Source organism: Squalius cephalus, assembly GCF_949319135.1.
Source record: "Squalius cephalus genome assembly, chromosome: 12".
Classification (NCBI taxonomy): Eukaryota; Metazoa; Chordata; class Actinopteri; order Cypriniformes; family Leuciscidae; genus Squalius; species Squalius cephalus.
Window position 1 is genome coordinate 32,062,761 of NC_137133.1, and position 20,103 is coordinate 32,082,863.

At 36.8% G+C, this 20,103-nt stretch overlaps 1 protein-coding gene across 19 annotated transcripts in view; it reads right to left on the reverse strand.

The window, feature by feature from the left end:
• Positions 1-1,163: 1,163 nt before the first annotated feature.
• mark3b (MAP/microtubule affinity-regulating kinase 3b) overlaps positions 1,164-20,103 on the reverse strand; it is a 65,684-nt gene continuing 46,744 nt past the window's right edge. For 3 of the 19 annotated variants that reach the window (XM_079887405.1, XM_079887402.1, XM_079887407.1), the window contains exons 12-19: positions 19,422-19,572; positions 18,211-18,422; positions 16,673-16,776; positions 14,490-14,663; positions 12,218-12,487; positions 9,517-9,543; positions 5,652-5,696; positions 1,164-2,613 (exon numbers count right to left, since the gene is read on the reverse strand). In XM_079887405.1, coding sequence (XP_079743531.1) covers positions 2,268-2,613; positions 5,652-5,696; positions 9,517-9,543; positions 12,218-12,487; positions 14,490-14,663; positions 16,673-16,776; positions 18,211-18,422; positions 19,422-19,572 — 1,329 coding nt within the window. In that variant the 3' untranslated portion in view covers positions 1,164-2,267. Of the gene's footprint in view, positions 2,614-5,651; positions 5,697-8,762; positions 8,844-9,516; positions 9,544-12,217; positions 12,488-14,489; positions 14,664-16,672; positions 16,777-18,210; positions 18,423-19,421; positions 19,573-20,103 lie in introns of all 19 variants that reach the window. The other 16 variants (XM_079887398.1, XM_079887411.1, XM_079887399.1 and 13 more) reach the window with 9 other exon arrangements.

The window sequence follows — 20,103 nt, forward strand, 5'->3', positions numbered from 1 at the left end:
CGAGAACCGACTCTTTCAAACAAAGTGAATCGAGGACTTCCACTTGATTGTACGACAGTTTTATTTACACATATGGAAATAGTAGTGAAATATGCACGCTGGGGTGTAAGGGACGTAATACGCAATGGCGTAAATGAATTCATTTTGAACAGGCTCTTTGAAATGAACTGTTCATTTGAACCGATTTGCGAAAATGAATCATTACCGAGTCGTGCGTGGAAAATGGGGCGTGGCTATTCGGATCATGCATGGAAAAGGGACATGGTCAGAGTTTAATCAAACATGACTGCGTTTATAATTACTACTGCTTTGGTGGGTCGCACAGGGGGATGATGCTGTGCACGAGTCCATCCAGCTGTAGACAGATGCATGGAAGTTCAGGGCAGTGTGCTTTTCTGAGAAAAGCTTTTATGAATTTGAAGAGCTGTTATATAATAGATAAGATGCTGGAAATTATATAAGGGATCAGGTGATATACATATGTGTGTCAGGCTAACATAATCTTCTAAAATGCCAATTGATTTTTGTTTTTTGTTGCCCTAGACAGTTTTATACACCTATTCCTGTGTTTCCAACTATATTTTGGAGAATATAGCTAATAATAAAATAAAGTTTGGACATCTTTGAACTAAATTAGTTTTTTAAATGTTTAAATTATTTTAAAAAATAAAATAAATTGTGCCTACTGCCTACATATGAATGTCTTTACAAAACTACAATTATATATATATATATATTTTTTTTTTCATGGAAATAAATGTCCTGCATACACATTATCAAACACTGCTTGAGACCTGTGGTTTAAGTAATTATCATCTATTGTGCAGAAATAGACTTGCTTGATACCTTAAAGTAAGACCAAGATCCAGACCAAGACTTTATGCCTGGAAACTCAGAGTAATAAGATCCAGATCAAGGCCACAACTTCATGACTCACTTCCAATAAAACCTCCTAAATATGACTGCATGCAAAGGGCAATAAAGGACAAAGTATGCAATGATCGCCGTGGTTGTGGGTTGTATCACGTAGAGGTTGTCTTTGGTTATGTATTAAAGTCCTTCAGCTGTTAAAAGAAATGAAATGTTCCACCAGTGATTTAAACATTTATGCTTGAATTGAGCCTTGTAAAACATGTCCAAAAAAAACGCCACCCTGCAAATCATTGATTTTCAGTTGTTTTAATGGAGACACTGATTAACCTTATTCTGTGATGAGTTACATTAATTTCCATAGTTTCCGACTCACAGCCAGACTTAGAAAAGAAAAGAAAAAAGTATATCAATATGCTGTTGCTGCAAAACTAAGGTACATTATTTACATTCCAAAAAACAAACAGAAACATCAAAACAAAATAATAACAACAGTGCCGTTGGTTCTTAGGGATGGGAGTGAATACTGAAGCCTTGAAACGGCAAAGTGAAAGTTCTGAGCCGAATGATTCATGGTCATCGGTGCGCCCTGGGGGCCGGAGCCAAAGCCAAGACATTACAACGACACCTGAGAGCGTTTCGTCATCGCCTCAGGCCTCGTAAGGAAACAAACTAAATACTTCGACGGACCAGGAAGGAAAACATTCCCGATCTCGTTCTTTACGTTCCATTGCAGTAGCCCGTCGGCTGAAGCGCACTCGATCCTGGCCGTCTTCAGCCGTGTGTAGCGCTAGAAAACAACAAGTGGGAATATCCTGGGTTGAGGAGGAAAAGATGGTTGGGAAAGTGGAGGAATGGATGGATAGCACATCTGGGAAAATGTGCGTAAATCAACATTGGCCATTTGCTTTGGCATTCAAGAAGGGTATTGGCAGGAGGGGCGGAACGATAAAGAGAAATACTGGAGCGATTAACCGTCAATCTTCTGTCTGTCTGGTTAAGAGACATCTTTTCAGTCACTGGTGTTAATCTTTTGGCCCCACAGGGCACCTACTGCAGTAGTGCATAAACAAAACAAACAAAAAAAAGAAAGTAAAGAAATAAAACTGTCATTTTGTTTTCCTACAGTTTGAAATAATATTACACAATAATAATAATAATAATAACATCAACAATAACAACAATAATATTATTAATAATGCTTCAAAGATGCCGGAAATTATTGCCTAAGGCATGATTCTATACAATATCTTCAGTAACGTACATACTTTGTAAGTGTTTGAGGAAAACAATCCTTGTATCTGCTACTTGTTCAAAAAGAATGTACAGCTTGATTACTCTAGTTTTGTGCCTTAGTCCTTTTTGCTGCCTTTTCACATTTTCGACTTATTTTTCCCTTACAGCTTTAGTTCGTTGGCAATTTTCGAGGCGATGTTCTTGAAAGCGATGGATGTTCCTGATATCCGCTTGAAGCGGACGCCGTTTAGCGAGAGGCGGGGCAGTTTGCACACCTCCATCTCCCATTGGACCAAGCTCTCGGCGTGGCCGTCGCCATGGACACACAGGAGCAGGAAGCGCTCGCGCTGCTCGTAATCGCAGTTGTTGGCGTCCAGGACTTTGCGGATCTCGCGCATCATCTCTGTGGGCTCCATGGAGGAGGTGGTCTTCATGCTCCAGGTGAAGCGTAGCGAGCGGGGTTTGGCGTCTTTATGTTCCTCTTTCTGATCCCCAGACACATTTCGACTGCGGAAGAGAAGAGACCACAATCAGAGAAACATGCATTCGGTTGGTTCCTGGATGTATGTAGAGGTGCTTGTGTGAACATGACAACGTTAAAGGGATAGTTCACCCAAAAATGAAAATTCTCTCAGCCTCAAGTTGTTCCAAACATGTATAAATATCTTTGTTCTGCTGAACTCAAAAGAAGATATTTTGAAGAATGTTTGTAACCAAATAGTTTATGGACCCCACAACTGTGTGGTTACCCATATTCTTCAAAATATCTTCTTGTGTGTTCAGCAGAAGAAAGAAACTCATACAGGATTGGAACAACTTGAGGCTGAGTAAATGATGACAGAATTTCATTTTTGGGTGAACTGTCCCTTTAAGGCCAGAAACGTACGCAGGTAGACAAACTTTTTTTTTTTTTTTTTTTGTATTTTGATTGTTAATATCGGTTTAGTTTGAATCATTTACATTTTTTAAAGTGTTTGTTCTTTTGGAAAATGTTCATGTTAATATATTTTAAATGTACATTTACAGTTTTACTTCATTTTCAATCACCTACACTATATTGTTTTTAAAGAAATGTATATTTTTCAGCATGGATACATTAAAGTGCTTAAAAGTGACAGTAAAGACATTTATAAAAAGATTTCTATTTCAAATGAATGCTGTTTTTAACTTTATATGGTAGAAAATCAGAATATTAGAATGATTTCTGAAAGATCATGTGACGTGAAAACTGGAGTACTAAGCCTGAAAATTCAGCTTTGGCATCACAAGAATAAATGTAATTTTTAAAATATAATACAACCGTTCTTAAAAATTTTAATAATATTTCACAATATTACTGTTTTTACTGTATTTTTAATCAAATAAATGCAGCCTTTGTGAGCATAAAAGACTTGAAAAGTGAAAAAATATGGCTTATCTTTGTGTGCATTATTCTCGCATTACTGTGATGATAACAATCTGACAGTTTATGCTAATTCCTTAGCCTGGGAAAACCCAGACAACTTCCGGCAAATTCAGATTTGCTCGAGAAGTAGTCTGGCAAAGAGCTCATTCAAGCCCATTTCCATGGCCTAGAAATCGCGGCACCAATCAGAAACGTTGAGGCGGGCTTTACACAATGACGATCGCTCTGATTGGTTTTTGGTCTATCCAATTGCGCCCAGAGGCATTTGAGCGACGTCCGTTCAACTTTTAAATGCATTATTATATTCAAATTGCAAACACATGAGGACAGTCTCCATGAAAGACCCACTGGCAGATGAACGTGCTACTACATTTCTCTCCGAAACGGTAGGAAATTAAATTAGATTTAATAGAGGATTTTAACTGTGACGAGATGATTGACAGGGCAGTTTACGTGACAGGATGCACGCGACAGATCCGTCCGATAAAGATGACGAAGTAGTATGTCCCAAAGCTTGCCTACTTTTTTGCTACACATTCAAAAGTAAATACTTTTTCTTCACAAAAAGAGTACATACTTTTATGGCGTAGTGTAACTTAGGCAAATTGGGACGCAGCATTTACACGATGACGATCGCTCTGATTGGTTTTAGGTCTATCCAATTGCGCCCAGAGGCATTTGAGCGACGTCCATTGGTGACGCCCCTTTGGAAATGATTTGTCTATGGAGCTTTGCCAGACCAGAGATTCTGTATGGAGGAATGGTCTCTGATCTCTTGTCAGGTGTTCTCCAAACTCATCAGGCATTATAGGAGAAAACTCAGAGCTGTTATCTTGGAAAAAAGAGGTTGCAAAAAGTATTTAATAAAAGGGGGCAAACAATTGTTCCCAACGTGTTTTGGAGAAAAACATTTATTTCATAATGTGATTTTTGCCCCCCACTTTCAATTATTTTACTTCAATGAAAGGTTAGATTTTTGCACATTTTTTAAATAAAATATCAAAAGGATTAAAAATGCAGATTTATTTTTTACAGCCATATTTGATCATATTTACCAAGGGGGCAAACACTTTTTCACACCACTGTACTTGCGTTGCATTACGAAATGTATTCGGTCACTTTTTGAAACAATGGCATTAAAACGGAGATTGCGTAGCTAGAAGTGTTTGCGTTCACATACGTTTCAGGCCTTCATAGTGACATATAGCAAAACATAGCAAAAACAAGTTCGGTTACACTTTATTTTAAGATGTCATTGTTACAGTGTAATTATATATTTAAATACTGAGTAATAATAATTAACTACATGTACTTACTATAGGGTTAGGGTAGGATTAGGTTTTGGTTTAGGATTAATTGCATGTAATTATGCATAATTTACTCTTATTACTACGGTAAGTACATGTAACATATGTAACAAGGACACTGTAAAATAAAGTGTTACCACAAGTTCTTGTACAAATTCTCCACTGTTTTCAGTGGACACATCATGCACTGAACCACCGAGTGCATTTGACATGCAGTGAACATGAAAGTAACCATGCAGAGATACAGACAGTGCAGTGAGCAACTCAAAGGTGCAAAATATAAGAATATAAGGAAAAAAAATATGCATTTAATTTGTCAGTGAGGGATGATCTACAAAATGTTTCCAAGCTCAGATTCACAAAATCAACTAAAGGATGATATATAGTGTTGAGGGTGGACGCCAAGGTATTTGGAGTGATTTTAGTGTTACTATTTTATCAAACCCATATCTCCAAGTATGAGCAACATTGCTGGGACTTTAGCAAACAGCATTAATAATCCTGTTGTACTTCCTTCATCTTGCCACAAGGGGGCAGAGCAACAGAACTAGCTGTCAATGCAACCAAATACTTTGTGGCATATTATATTTTGATATTCACAGAACAGATTTTGAGTTTATTGGTCCTTTTGAGACTCACATAAGCTTCACTGATTAATCTAGCATTTGATCTTTGAGGGAATTATGTCAGATGCCAGTTATGTATCAACATAATGGGGTTAAGTCTGTGGGATGATAACAGGCCTAAACTGGACTAAAAGTCCAGAACGCAAACAAAAAAATGGGAAATGATGAAGTAAATTCAGAACTGTAAAACCAGATGTCCTGTCTCACCTTGAGTCCTCATACCTCCCATTTCTATCGCATTCTGCCGGCACTCTTTAAAAAACCAGGATGAAAAAGAGAAAAATAGTTTAGAGGCAAGAAAATCTGAGACTCACTGATAAAGGAAAGATAGATAAGAAAACAAAGCTTTCAGACATCCTAGGACAAAAGAGAGAGAGAAAATCAAAGACAATATGGAGAAAACGCCACCAACAGATACAATTTCCTGTGTAAGTGGAGAGGAATATTGGACATGCACTGAAAGTTGACCTGTGTGGAGAGACAGAGGGTATTACGGATACCCTTCCTGTCCCCTATGATTCAACTTCCTGTTCCAAATAGTTTCCATGCAGTGGACACAACTGAACTCATTCTGTCTGGAGAGAAAGTTTTAAAAGGAAGGGGTTTCGCAAAATTAATAATAATAATAATAATTTAAAAAATAATGCATATTTGCTTTAAAATGTGGGGCATAGTGGGGGTAAGCGGTCTTCTAGGCAGGGAGAAACGCTAATTGTTAATATTCATTATTTTTTAGCATATTAATGAATATTTCAGGATATCTGCTATCTACTGAAATGAGAATAAAACTGGAAGCTGCCGCTGGCACAGCTTACCCCAACCACGTGACGCACTTTACTTTTTGGGAAAGTTGCTTATTATTTAATAATTCATCACAATTCACCAACATGTACACTACCGTTCAAAAATGTGGGTTCAGTGCGTTGCATTCAGCAACTTCAAACTTCAAAAGTGACAGTAAAGACATTTGTTGCAAAAGATTTAGATTTCAAATAAATGCAGCAAATCAGCATATCAGAATGATTTCTGAAGGATCATGTGACACTGAAGACTGGAGTAATGATGCTGAAAATTCAGTTTTGCATCACAGGAATAAATTACATTTGAAAATATATTCAAATAGAAGAATTGTAATATTGCCGCTTTTACAGTATATATCAAATAAATACAACCTCGGTGAGCAGAAGAGGCTTCTTTCAAAAATATTCAAAAAATCTTACCGACCTCAAACTTTTGAATGGTAGTAGTAGTGTATGATATATCGATATAGATAAGGACAAATTTGTTTTAAAAAATACACAAAGTATTTATTTTCTGATCGGCAGCTGTACATGACGGGTTGTTTCTAAATGTTTGGTCACATGTACAGTTCGCTAGATTACCCACTGACTCATCTGAACCCTCTCTCTTTTTTATGACAATAATGCTACATAATACAAAGCACATTAAATACAGATATATTGGGATATAAGAGAACATTTAGAAGATGAAAAAGAGATTAGGAGAGGTCATGCAGTGGCGTGGGCAGTGTGCAGCAGTCAGAGGAGAGGACGGTGGCAGAGAAGTGCTCTTATGGGGCAACCATTACAGGCGAACTGCCTCTGAAACAGATCAACATCCACTGTGACCGCTTCCTTGCAGCGTCCTGCCACTACTGGGAGGAATATTACGGGTTAGATACAACTTAAGATCTCTTGATGGCGTCTGTGGCGAAAAAACTAAACAAGGAAACTTCTTGTAGATGCCATAACTATTGCATATTCTAAATATCATATAAATTGTGAAGAGAACACATATGTGACCCTGGATCACAAAACCAGTCGCACGGGTATATTTGTGGCAATAGCCAACAATACATTGTATGGGTCAAAATCATCGATTTTTCTTTTATGCCAAAAATCATTAGGATATTAAGTAAAGATCATGTTCCATGAAGATATTTTGTAAATTTCCTACTGTAAATATATAAAACATTGATTTTTGTGCGTGAATGCAGCACAATCGTGAACATTAATGGACGTTTTTTTCTCAATGTTTCGATTTTTTTGCACCCTCAGTTTCCAGATCTTCAAATAGTTGTATATTGGCCAAATATTGTCCTATCCTAACAAACCATACATCAATGGAAAGATTATTTATTCAGCATTCAGATGATGTATAAATCTCAATTTAAAAAAAAATACCCTTATGATTGGTTTTCTGGTCCATTGTCACATATTTCACATATATGAAATAATTTTAAATATTTTAAATATAATACAATTAATATTTTAAAAAGAGTAAATATAAATATTTAATAATTGATTTAAATGGTTAGTTTACACAAAAATGAAAATGTCATCATTTACTTTAAATATTTAAATATATTAAAATATTAAAATATGCATTTATTTTAAATAATTTCATTCAAGGTTTTGCCAGCCAGCATTTTTTACAAACTGAGGAATGAGTTCAATTTATTTTCTGTGTTAATCGACAATGGGCCACAGATGCTGTCAAGAGTTTAACTTGTATATATCCAGAAATATTTGTGTATATTTAGGGCTGTCAAAAGATTAATCGCATCCAAAATAAAAGTTTGTGTTTACATAATATATGTGTGTGTGTACTGTGTATAATTATTTTGTATATATAAATACACACACATGCATGTATATATTTAAGAAATATTTGCATACATATACTGTATATATTTATATATAATTTATATTATATATAAATATAATTTTTTTATATATAAATTACACATTTTTCTTAAATATATACAAGCATGTGTGTGTATTTATATATACAAATTTAATTATACACAGTACACACACATATATTATTTAAACACAAACTTTTATTTTGGATGCGATTAATCGCGATTAATCTTTTGACAGCCCTAATATATATATATTTTTTATTTTTTTAAATTTTTTTTATTTATTTAAATGGTCAACCTTATTTATAACTTGCCTTAATGAGCATGCTGCAAATAAAATAATCTAAGTTCTTCTCATTTATAAAGAGCAAAAGTCAGCGTCACTGTCTTTCTTTGCTCTGTCTTAAAACACATTTCCAAGGGGACATCTGACCAACTTCTGGATTACTCAAATGGGAAGTTCTCCACCGAAAAGCGAAAGTCATAACAGCACTGGCGGGAATAAAAGCGCTGGGATTGCGAGACCACCTGGAGGAACAATTCATCTGGGTAGGTCAAAAAAGGAAGAGCTGGAAAATCAGAATCAGAAAATCCTGCTACTTCTAGAGGTGGATTCTGGAGCATGAGGGCTGAAATAAGGAAAGGGTGCTTGTCACAACAGGAAATGCTGGTACCTTAACTCCAGAAATCCTGTAAAGAACACCTCTCAATCGCCACATCAGTCAGCTGCTAAATTAAGAGCCCAGTAGAGTGGCCTGAATTACACAACCAAGAGCAAGTCTGTTACTGCGTCGCATTCATTTCCTTATCGTCAGAAAAGATTCATTATATAAAGGTGAATCTCTGAGGGATGTAACACAATATACATTCATAGTGACCTATATAAATCTCACGAAACCTGTAAAGAACGTGTATTTCACATCAAAATCAAAAGTGGGTAATAATAAATAATATTATTACACACAGACACACACACACAAATGTTTTCATAAAATTCAATTATATATATATACAGAGAGAAAACCATCATTATTTAAGTCCAGAGGTTTGGATGTTTCATGGCTGACTGAAAAATGCTGTCATTGAACAAATGCACCCATTACTGTGCGCTGTAGGTTATCTAACAGTGCAAAAAACACAACCTTCCTCGAAGACAAAAGGCGTGAATGGAAAATGAGGCTCTAATGAGACTAATGGATCTATTGTGCTCAGTTGTATCCTATGAGCAGGCATGCATGGGTGATTAGTATTGTCTTCAGGTGCTGTTCATTAGAAAACAGCAGGCATGCTCAGTTGCACTCCGATTAAGAGAGTGTGTCAAAGGTGAGTGACAAGCAATTAATCGAAAAACATCTTCACGCTAGGGTTAAGAGTTAAACTTCATCTTTCAGCTCTGGTTAACTGCACACAGCCCATCGAGGGTCCTACCTTTTGGTAAACCTGAATGACATATTTCTACAAAAGAAACAGAAACAGACACTGATCAACATCTGGAGTAGATGTGTTGTCTCTTGAGAACATACTGGGGAATCTGATGCCACTGAAACATCGTATATAGTTCTGACATGCCAAAACTACTGCGTGATATCCAGTTTTGGGAAGTAACTAACTTAAATTTTTGCAAAGCTACTACCTTTAACTACATTTTTAAAGTCCCCCTGTGGTGAAAATCAAGTTTTTAATGTTGTTTATATGTCTATGTGGTGTTTTTAAAAATGCTTTAAGACAAACCATGTGCAAATTTATCAGTCAACACCATTACTGATTGTTTTCTCCTTAAAACTGCAGAGAACCAAAGACAGCCTCAAAAACACGGTTTGGATCGGCTCGTTTCGTCCCATAACAAACATGTAACCAATCCAATCCGTTAGGGCTGCACGATTAACCTTTATCGCATCGATATTGAGGTTTTAACTCCCGCAATAACCTAACCTCAGGAGTCTGAGGTTTTTTCCCCCGCCTCTGACATTTGAGTGACAAACCTATTAGCCAATCAAAATGGTCGAATCTCGCGTTCCTGGCTTGCTGGCCAATTAGAAATGGCAATGGAAAGTTACAAGGTTGTATGCAGTGCACCGGCTTTCTTCGCGAAGAACGACGTGGAGCAAAAGAGTGCTAAAATATGTCGACGTGCCGTGGCCAGATCCAGAAGAAACACTACCAATCTATACCAGCATCTTAAAAATCACCACCGACACCAGGGTTCCAGACTGCGACCAAAATGGTCGCATATGCGACCATTTTTTGAGAATGTGCGAGTTAAAATTTTATGTGGTCGCATTTGTGCGAGTGCATGGTCATGTAGCCTACTAAGTTAAATTCACGCATGAATTTTCTGCATTGAACTTGTTTTAGCGCCCGCCAAAGTGAATTTTTGTCCCGCCAAAGTCTTATTTGATCGGTGAGTAATTAGATGAACTGCTGCGCTTGTGAGTGACAGGGCGCATGTTTAACTGAAAGAACGAGCAGAGAGAGAGAGAGAGAGAGCCGGTCGCGCGCGCATTCTCTCTCTCTCTTCGGAGCCAGGCGAAAATGTAAACAAGACTTCACCGTCTCCAAACTAAGCGCTGTCTTGCTCTCTCTCCCTCGCACATATTAATCAAAATAAATCGACACGGTGGTAAAAGGTCGGAAGACCAAAGTTTCATGTGGATCATTCGGAGATTTTTTTTTTTTCCTGAATTATCGCTGGGTGTGAATTGTGCTAAATAAATTTAACTGAAAAGCGTTCCGGACATTTAACTGACAAAAAAAAAAAAAAAACTCTTTAATTGAACGAAAAAAATATCCAGTGATGAAATGTTTTCTGTGTTGACAGAAATCTTGGATGTCCATGTCCTAACTGCTGGGATAATCACACAACGCGCATGACACGTCCAATTCGCGAACTAATGACTCCTTTGAACCGATTCATTTTAATGAATGGTTAAAACAACTAATCTTTCCAACAGTGAACTCAGGAGACGTCTGAATCGGTGTATAACTAATCAGTAACACTTTACAATAAGGTTATATTTATTACATAAAAAGTACAGTTTGCTTACTCAAGCTTTAAAATAAATAAAACCAAAAAAATCGAAAATCGCACCGCAATCGCAATATTTGTCAGAAAAACCGCAATTAGGTTTTTTCTCAAAATCGTGCAGCCCTACAATCCGTGTAGCGATTTTGGGCTTTTCTCCATTGACTTTCTTAGTTGTTCAAAGCGTTTGTAAGGATGCTGATTTTTAGATGGATCAGGTATTCTGAGCTGGTGTGAGTGAGTGGAGGCGGGACTAATTTGCATATTAATTGTTCCATGTATACTAAATGAGGCAAGGGTGTAGAGTTACATTCAAGTTATTTTAAAGGGATAGTTCACCCATAAAATTTTATTCTGTCATTAATTACTCACACTCATGTTGTTACAAACCCATAATACTTTTGTTCATCTTTTGAAAATCAAATGAAGATGTTATTAATAAAATCTGAGAGCTTTCTGAGAGCTTTTTTTTTATTTAACATCATTAAAGTAATCCATGTGACTCCAGTGGTTTAACCTCAGTTTTATAAAGCGACACGAGCGTTTTGTTTGCATAAAAAACACAATTAACCTCTTTATTTACATAATATTAATCTCTGGAGCGCATTTATGCAACAACGCCTGCTCTCGCATCAACACAACACGCATGTTGTTGATTCATAATTTATTTTTTCTGTTCTGAAGGTAAACAAAAGTCTTACGGGTTTGGAACCACATGAGGGTTGAGTAATTAATGACAGAATTAAAAATTTTGGGTGTACTAACACATTAAGCATGAAGACATTATTTTCAAAGAAAAAAACATTTAAATATGCCATTTTGAAGATCAAAGATGAGTTTCAAGAGATAAAATGATTGACTGCAGGGGGACTTTAAGTAGTTTTATTGTAGCGGTTTACAAAATAGAGTATCTTTTCCAGTAATGAACCTATTTTTGAACCTATCAAACTGTTGCGTTCTAATGCGTGCATATTTCAAATTCCCAAACTCCAAATGAACACTTTCCTTCTTATCCCACTGAAAATTGATTTCCATTGGTAATAGTTACTTGTCAAAGGTGCGCTGGAAGGTTTTGTTGTGTATTGAGAACATGAAGTGCTGATTTACCTGCGCGTGAGCTTGGATGTGAGCTTGGTGAAGAGGTTTGTTGATCCACGGCTCCGGGACTGTGAGAGTGGCGTGGCATCGTGTGATAAGGTTGGCGAGGCAGGGGGTCCGTTATAGGTGGCTGTGCGTCGGTCCCTCAGCTGGCCTCCGTGGAAAGTGCTGCGGCTCAGAGTGCCTCGTGGGAAACGCAGGCGGTCCGGGGGAGTCGCGCTACTAATACTGTGGGTGGAGGAACCAGGGTTCCGCTGACTCGTCTGAGCCGTGCTCGTGCTGAAGAGAGAAAATTCAGGGTCACAAAATGACGATATTGGAAAATCAGCGTGCAGCGTCACGAGGGCGAGTAAATGATGCAGTGTTGTTAATAACTAAAACGATTAGGGGTGTAACAATATATCATGTCACAATATATCGCAATACTAAAATGCCATAATATATGAATATGCATCATATGCATCATGGAATATGCATCATGGAGAGTTACAATTTGTGTATAATTCACCCAAGAGATTTTTAGTGTCAGTACTACATTAAACTACTATATTTAATGTTGAATATAATGCATAATAATGCAATGGGGGAATATTTGTGGGTCCTGATAATGCCAAATGTCTTGTAACCAATAAAAAGTGACCTACATTATTTTAAATATATCTAGTCAGTGACAGAGAGCAAACATTTTTGTCTAAAATAATTCTGTACTTTTAACTTTATTCTGGTGTCACCGTTGTCCTGTGCATTGGGTTACCAGCACCAAGTCCAAGCCTATTCATTTACACCCACAATGTAATACCAAATTTAGAATTTTGATCAACTGTACATTTTTTTTTTTTAAGACTCCCGTCTTGGAGTATCGCAAATTCGCAATAATATTGTATTGTGAGTTCAGTATTGTTATTTGTACCGAATCGTGACATGAGGGTATCGTTACATCCCTGAAAACTATTAAAAACAAATTTTGTTCATTGAAATAAAGTAAATAAAATAAAAATATTAGATGAAAAACCTAAACTTAATAAACATAAAAGAAAATGTAAATGTTGCTTTGGCAACTACCTGAAATAAATAAGTACTAGAATAAAATAAAACTAAAAAGAAATATATAAAAAGCTAATAAAAAAGCTTTTTTAATTTTATTATTAAAATAAAAGATATTAAAAAATATTTATTACAAAACATTTTAGAGTGAACTATCCCTTTAAGCTAAGCATTTGAAGTTAAAAATGTCATTGAATATTATAAGAGAATGTAGCAAAATATCAAACCAATACAATCAATCTGCAAACAAATGATGCTAGGCCTTTTTCAGAAATAATTTTCATAAATGCTTTTAATAAACTAGTGATCTTTAGTGGATGTACTCAAATTCACACAGGTGTCCTAACAGAGTAACCACAGGTTTCGTTCATCACATTAACCACAAACATATCCTACCAACGTTACAATGTTTTATCTCTATTTTAAAATATGGTCAAGCCACTATTATAGATGTTTGTTAGTAATATTTTAAAAAGTGACATAAAACACTATAAAAGTCACTTTAAAATTTCAAAGGTAACACAAATCTTATTTACACTAAGGTTTCATCTGTTAATATTAGTTAACTATAGATTACATAAATTAAGAATAAACAATACTTCAACAGTATTTATTAATCTTAGCTTGATTTTAGCATTTTAATACATTTTTTAAATCAATTATATTTGTGAACATTAATTAATGCACTTTGAACTAACATCAACAAAAAATGTACAGTTTTTTCAAGTTGTAAAAAATATATTGCTCACTGTTAGTTCATGTTAGTTAATACATTAACTATTAATAAACAAAACCTTATTGTAAATTGTTACTATTTCAAACTAACAAACATCAATAATAGTGACTGGACAATTTTTTAATTCTAGCAATCTGCTCAACAAAGCAATTTCTTATGAAAACAATTCATTTTTTGCACATATAATAATCAAAATAATCATGTCAACAGTCTTTCCACTAGTCAGTTACTAGGTTAATGGAGTTTATATCCTATATTAGTGGGTTTAGACACCAGGAAGTTAGTTAACGGTTTGAGTGGGAAGATGCAGGAACTCCTCAAATGTTAAACGCACCGGAAGCTCCATGACGAGTCCTCCCTGATTGGTTGAAAAACTAGAGGTTTAAGACGAGGGTGGCGGGAAATCAAAGACGCAGACAGCAGAGGTCATTAGAGAGGAGGAGGAGTCAGGCGATGAAGAGACACACTAAGATTAGAGACAGACGCTACACTCGTCTTTACTTGGGCCTGAAGTAGTCAAAGGTGCCGTCGTTGTGCGGCAAGGTGGTGCGGCAGGTGTGTCCCGAGGCAGAGAGGGCCTTTTGGTGGCGCAGACGGACCGAGGCCGATGAGGTGGCGAGAGCCACAGCGTAAGCCGTCGGACTCGTGCTGACACATCCCGACATTTCACTCAGACTGGCCGAAGGCAGACGGGCAAATAAACAGCATTGGGATGGATCAGACATATACGTACAAACAAAGCAGAGCAAATGAGATGATAACCGCGAGTGGAGAAGAGCAGAAAGAGAGAGTAATATAGAATACGGATGGTCGGCTAGTCGTACAAAAACTGACCAGTCAACATGAATGTGTCTGCTGTAAATGCATTTGATTATACAGGAATTCTTAAAAGCAATAGTTCACCTAAAAATGACAATTCCGTCATCATTTAATCCCCCTCATGTCGTTCCAAACCATGAATCGGAATCTAAAAGATCATATTTTGAAGAATGTTTCAACTGTTTTTGTCTATATAATGAAAGTCAATGGGGTCCAAACCAACAGAGACATTCTCCAAAACATTTTCTTTTGTGTTCTGCAGAAAAATTCAAATAAAACATTTAACTACCTTTCAAAAGTTTGAGGTCGGTAATATTTTCTTTTATGCTCACCAAGGCTGCATTTATTTGATCAAAAATACAGTAAAAACAGTAATATTATGAAATATTATTACAATTTAAAATAATAATTTTCTATTTGAATACATTTTTAAATGTAATTTATTCTGTGATGTTAAAGCTGAATGTTCAGCATCATTACTCCAGTCTTCAGTGTCACATGATTCTTCAGAAATCATTCTAATATGCTGATTTGCTGCTAAAGAAACATTTCTTTTTATTATCACTGTTAAAATTAGTTGAGCGCATTAATATTTTTGTGGATGGCCAAACTTTCGAACAGTAGTGTATAATGGTTTGAATGACATTTTTGAGTGAACTATCACTTTAAAAATAGTCGATAAGGTGTTCAGTCAACCCAGCGACTCAATTTTGAAAATATGTAATTTTGCGTATCCCTAATATGGGATTTAGCTCATGGTTGCTCTTTCTCTCTCTGGACTGCAAGGCAAAACAAAGCACTTTAGCATGGCAGACTGGCACAGCAAGGTTAACCGTTGTGTTTTGTGACACGTCATTGCCGTCAATCAGCAGGACAGAGGCCTCTTTGTAAAAAAAAAGTCTGATGCAAACATCCCAAACGAACCTGGAGTTCTGGTGTGCCCGTATGTACCATATCCTTCATATTTATTTCCGCAGATCTTCCACCAGAATATTCATCAACACATTCATAAATGCTTAGACAACACTATTGCAACATTATGGATCATAATAATAATAAAAGTGTTTCTTACCACTACAAATTGCACTACATATATTTAAGTATGCAGGACACACTGTAGAAGTGATTGGCGATTAGTGAAAAAATATCTAAGCATTGTCATTTAATCTTTCTTTTATGTCCAATAAATGATGGGATATAAGGTAGATACTAGGGCTGCACAATTGGGTGAAAAATTGTGAAAATAACATTATATATAAATATTATATTATTAGAATAATAAACAATACTATATAATATTACAATTATGAAATGTGTTATGAATATTTTGAAAAATATTGCCATTTGAACTATGATTTGAAGCATTTGTCTCATATTGCTTCTGCTGAGATATCAAGGCTGCAAGAACAAAAAGACATAAAAACAGTGGCTCTCATGTTAAACAGTGTCAAGGGTGTTTACAGAAACACACAAAAAACGATTTAATTAAATCGCAGCCTTTTGTAAATGAATAAGTGGATACCATATCACAATTTTTATATTTTCATTTGATTAATTATACAGCTCTAGAAGTTACAGCAGTAAAATCCAGCAATTAAGTCTAAGGTCTACATGACAAAGTAATGTAAAGTATTAAACCAAAGCTCCATCTTCAAATGCTGCATAATGAAAAAAACAGATGAAGCTCCACAAACACCAAGAAACTGCTTCTGTAAAGTTATCTGGTAGTGTGAGGATGAAGAGATGCAAGATGTCCCTTGTTGTCAGTGATCGTTTTGAGTAACACAGTGGCATTTCCTTTTGTTAAAAGGGAAGAGAGAGATTCACAATATTTGACCTAAAAATGAGAGTTCTCAGGGACTCACCTGTTCTCTTTGCCGTTCTGGATGACGGTGTGGCGGTCTGTGGCATTCCTCTCACTACACACGTACGTGTTTCTCCTGATCATGCCGGTAGACACAGAATTGCTCTGCAGAAATACATGTTGCCAAGTCAAGTCGTCATTATTTTTTATAGCATTTTATACAATATAAATTGTTTCAAAGCAGCATCACAGTATTAACAGAAAAAAATAATGAATCAATGATACAAACTTCATCAAATATGAGACCGATTCAAATTCTGCTGTAAAGCAGCTCTACAGAAGACAATAGTGTCATTATTCTGATCCATTCAGTTCAGTGTTCATTCAATTCAGTTCAATAACTGTGTAAAGTTCATTCATTATTAAAAAAGTTCCACTTAAGCGGCTCTACCTCAGTGGTTCTCAATTCCAGTCCTCGGGACCCGTTGCTCTGCACATTTTGTATGTCTCTCTTATCTGACACACTCAGTTCAGTTCATGGAGTCTCTCCTAACGAGCTGATGATCTGATTCAGGTGTGTTAAATAAGGGAGACATACAAAATGTGCAGAGCAGCGGGTCCCGAGGACTGGAGTTGAGAACCACTGCTCTACCGGACACAATAATGTAGTTAAACAGCTTGAGTCAATTCAATGTTGATTCAGTTCAGTTCAATAACAGTGTCGATGTTTCAAACTTCATCAATAAAAAATAAAATAAAAAAAGATTTAGCCATAAAGGAGAAGACAACAGTGACACTTGTTATATGACTGTTTTCAACTAAAACCATACTTTTTTTTTTTTTGGCCGTTCATTTACACGACAGCCTTTTGTGGGCCTGAAAACGCAAATGTTTGAAAACGGGTTTCAAAGTACACGTTTTTAAAACTTATTCCGTCTCCGTGTAAACTACAACAACACGAATTTGTGAAAACAGTGATGTCATGCGCATGTGTATTACGTGTTCAGTCTATAGACGCAGTGTTTCTTTGTGATCAAGTGACATTGCCAACTACTGGCCTGGCAGCAGAATACAGTGTTTTTAGTTGTTTTCGCAAATCCGTGTGAACAGGGATCGCTTTGACAATGGTGTTGTCTGTACATGAAAAATGGAAAGGAAAAACTTTTCCGTTTTTTGGTACATCACTGTCGTGTAAACGTATTTCTGTATCTCAAACTGCAGAGCAGGCACAAACAACGCCACGGTCGTGGGTTTAACTCCCAAGGAATGCATGAACTGATGAAATGTATACCTTAATGCAATGTAATTCACTTTGGATAAAAGCATCTGCCAAATGCATAAATGTACATGTATACTGTATATGTATATGAGCAACATGCTGTTCAAATTGATGTGATCATACAAACAATAACATTATGAAAGATTTTACATTTACATTTATGCATTTGGCAGATGCTTTTATCTCCCTGGGAATTGAACCCATGACCTTTGCGTTGCAAGCGCCAATGCTCTACTGTTTGAGTTAGAGGAAAGCTGTGTGTGGGTGGTAGGATGGTAAATTGATGGTAAATTGTAGGATGGTGGGTGGTAGGAACTTACCCCAGGGGCACCAGCGCTCTTTTTGCGGTCAGGAATGTCAGCCTTGTTTGGGTTGTTGGCGTTGCCCAGCATGGGGCTCGGAGGAGCCATGCCTCGACTCCCAGATGAGCTGGACTTACGTGCCTGTGCACTGCCCTCCTCTTTATGGTCACTTTCTGCAGAAGTGGTCTGACTTCTCTTGGGGTAACCCACCGAGGGAATGGTTGGACCAGCTGTGAATGGAGAGGAACGGAGATTAGAAAGACAAAGACCTCATAGCAGGCACTATGTCAGGCCAAGTCAAGTCACCTTTATTTATTCACCACTTTATACAGATTGTTTCAAAGAAGCTTCACAGTAATGAACGGAAATAACAGAATCAATGATGCAAATATGAGAATAACTCAAATTCAGCTATATGCTTATTTGACAATGATTCCATGACAGGCTCTACAGAAGACAATAGCGTGGTTACTCAGCTTGCGTCATTTCATTGTTGATTCAGTTCAGTTCAATAACTGTAAAGTTCATCAATTATGAAACAAGCTCAATTCAGCAATAAAACAGCTCTACAGAAGACAATAGTGCCGTTATTCAGCTCAATTAAGTGTCATGTTGATTCAATTCAGTTCAATAATATTATCGATGCAGCAAAATTCGAAACAAATTCAATTCAGATATAAAGCAGCTCTACAAAAGACGTAAAGACCAAAAAGCGTGCTGTGATGGATTTTTTGTTTTTCAACATTTGTTTTTCTTGCAAGAGCGAACAGAGGGAAAAGGTTGGGGCTTTTAAACCAATTGAACCAAATCATATTGAATCATACTGACATGTTAGTTTTATTTGTTTTCTCGATTCTATAAAAACTGTTGTATCCGTGTTTTCTGGTGGGATTCTCAATGGAATTTGTCTGAGATCCTCCGGCCTTGCTTCTTGGGAGAGATACCTTGAGAACTGCTCGGGAAGATCTCCTGGCCGTGATTAAAGCATTTAAAGGACATTTGCAGAAGTCTGTTTGTCGATTATTCCTGCGCAGGAAGTAAGCTAGTTTAGGGAAGCAAGTTAGTTAGAGTAAGAAACTCAGCCAGTTGTCGACTGAAAACGCAAGAGCTAGAGTATAAAGGTATTGGGTGTCGATTTGGAGATGCCCCCAGTTAATAAGATCAACTGGGTGTCGATTGGAGATGCCCCAGAGAGTTAGGTTTAGGGAAAAATCTACTACAGTGCTCACCCTGGTCACTGTAGCGACGCTGTTTCTGGTTGGAGGAGATGTTCTTCTGGACTTTGAGGTGAGATGGTGACTGGCCGTTATTGTGCTCGCTGTTGGGTCTGGCCTTGGCTAGAGAGAGGTTACTGCTGGAGCTGGAATCACTCACCTCCAACTGTGATCACACGGAACAAAACACATGAACTGGATGAGACAGACTGTTTTTCTTATGTCTGGATGTCAGGGCTGACATCTAGCAAATGGAGGATTAGTGCGCAGTGGGAAAGGAGCGAATGTAAGTCGCTAATCCAGCTTGATAAGAATAACCAGCGATATGGGTTTAGAATGCCATGCTACAAGTCTAAAACATCCATAATCAGATGTCAGATATAGCCAGTCGTTTGTCTATGGGCATAAAGACTAGCCCACACTGCAGCTCATTCTGTTTATTCTGTCCACTTAGGCAGGAAAGCTTTGACTGACCGACATGACCTTTTTGGGTGGGTAAACCTAAAATCAATGACAACAAATTAATAATAGAGCAGAGTGCAACAAAGTGGCAACTCACTGAAAAAAAAGGGACAGCAATTTCCATGACAGGCTGTATAGACAATGTCAAAAAATGGGTACATTTTGTGGTCAAAATCTCAAAAGTTAAGACTATAATTCTGCAAACAAAACAAAACTCCTGCATAGCTTTCAAAGA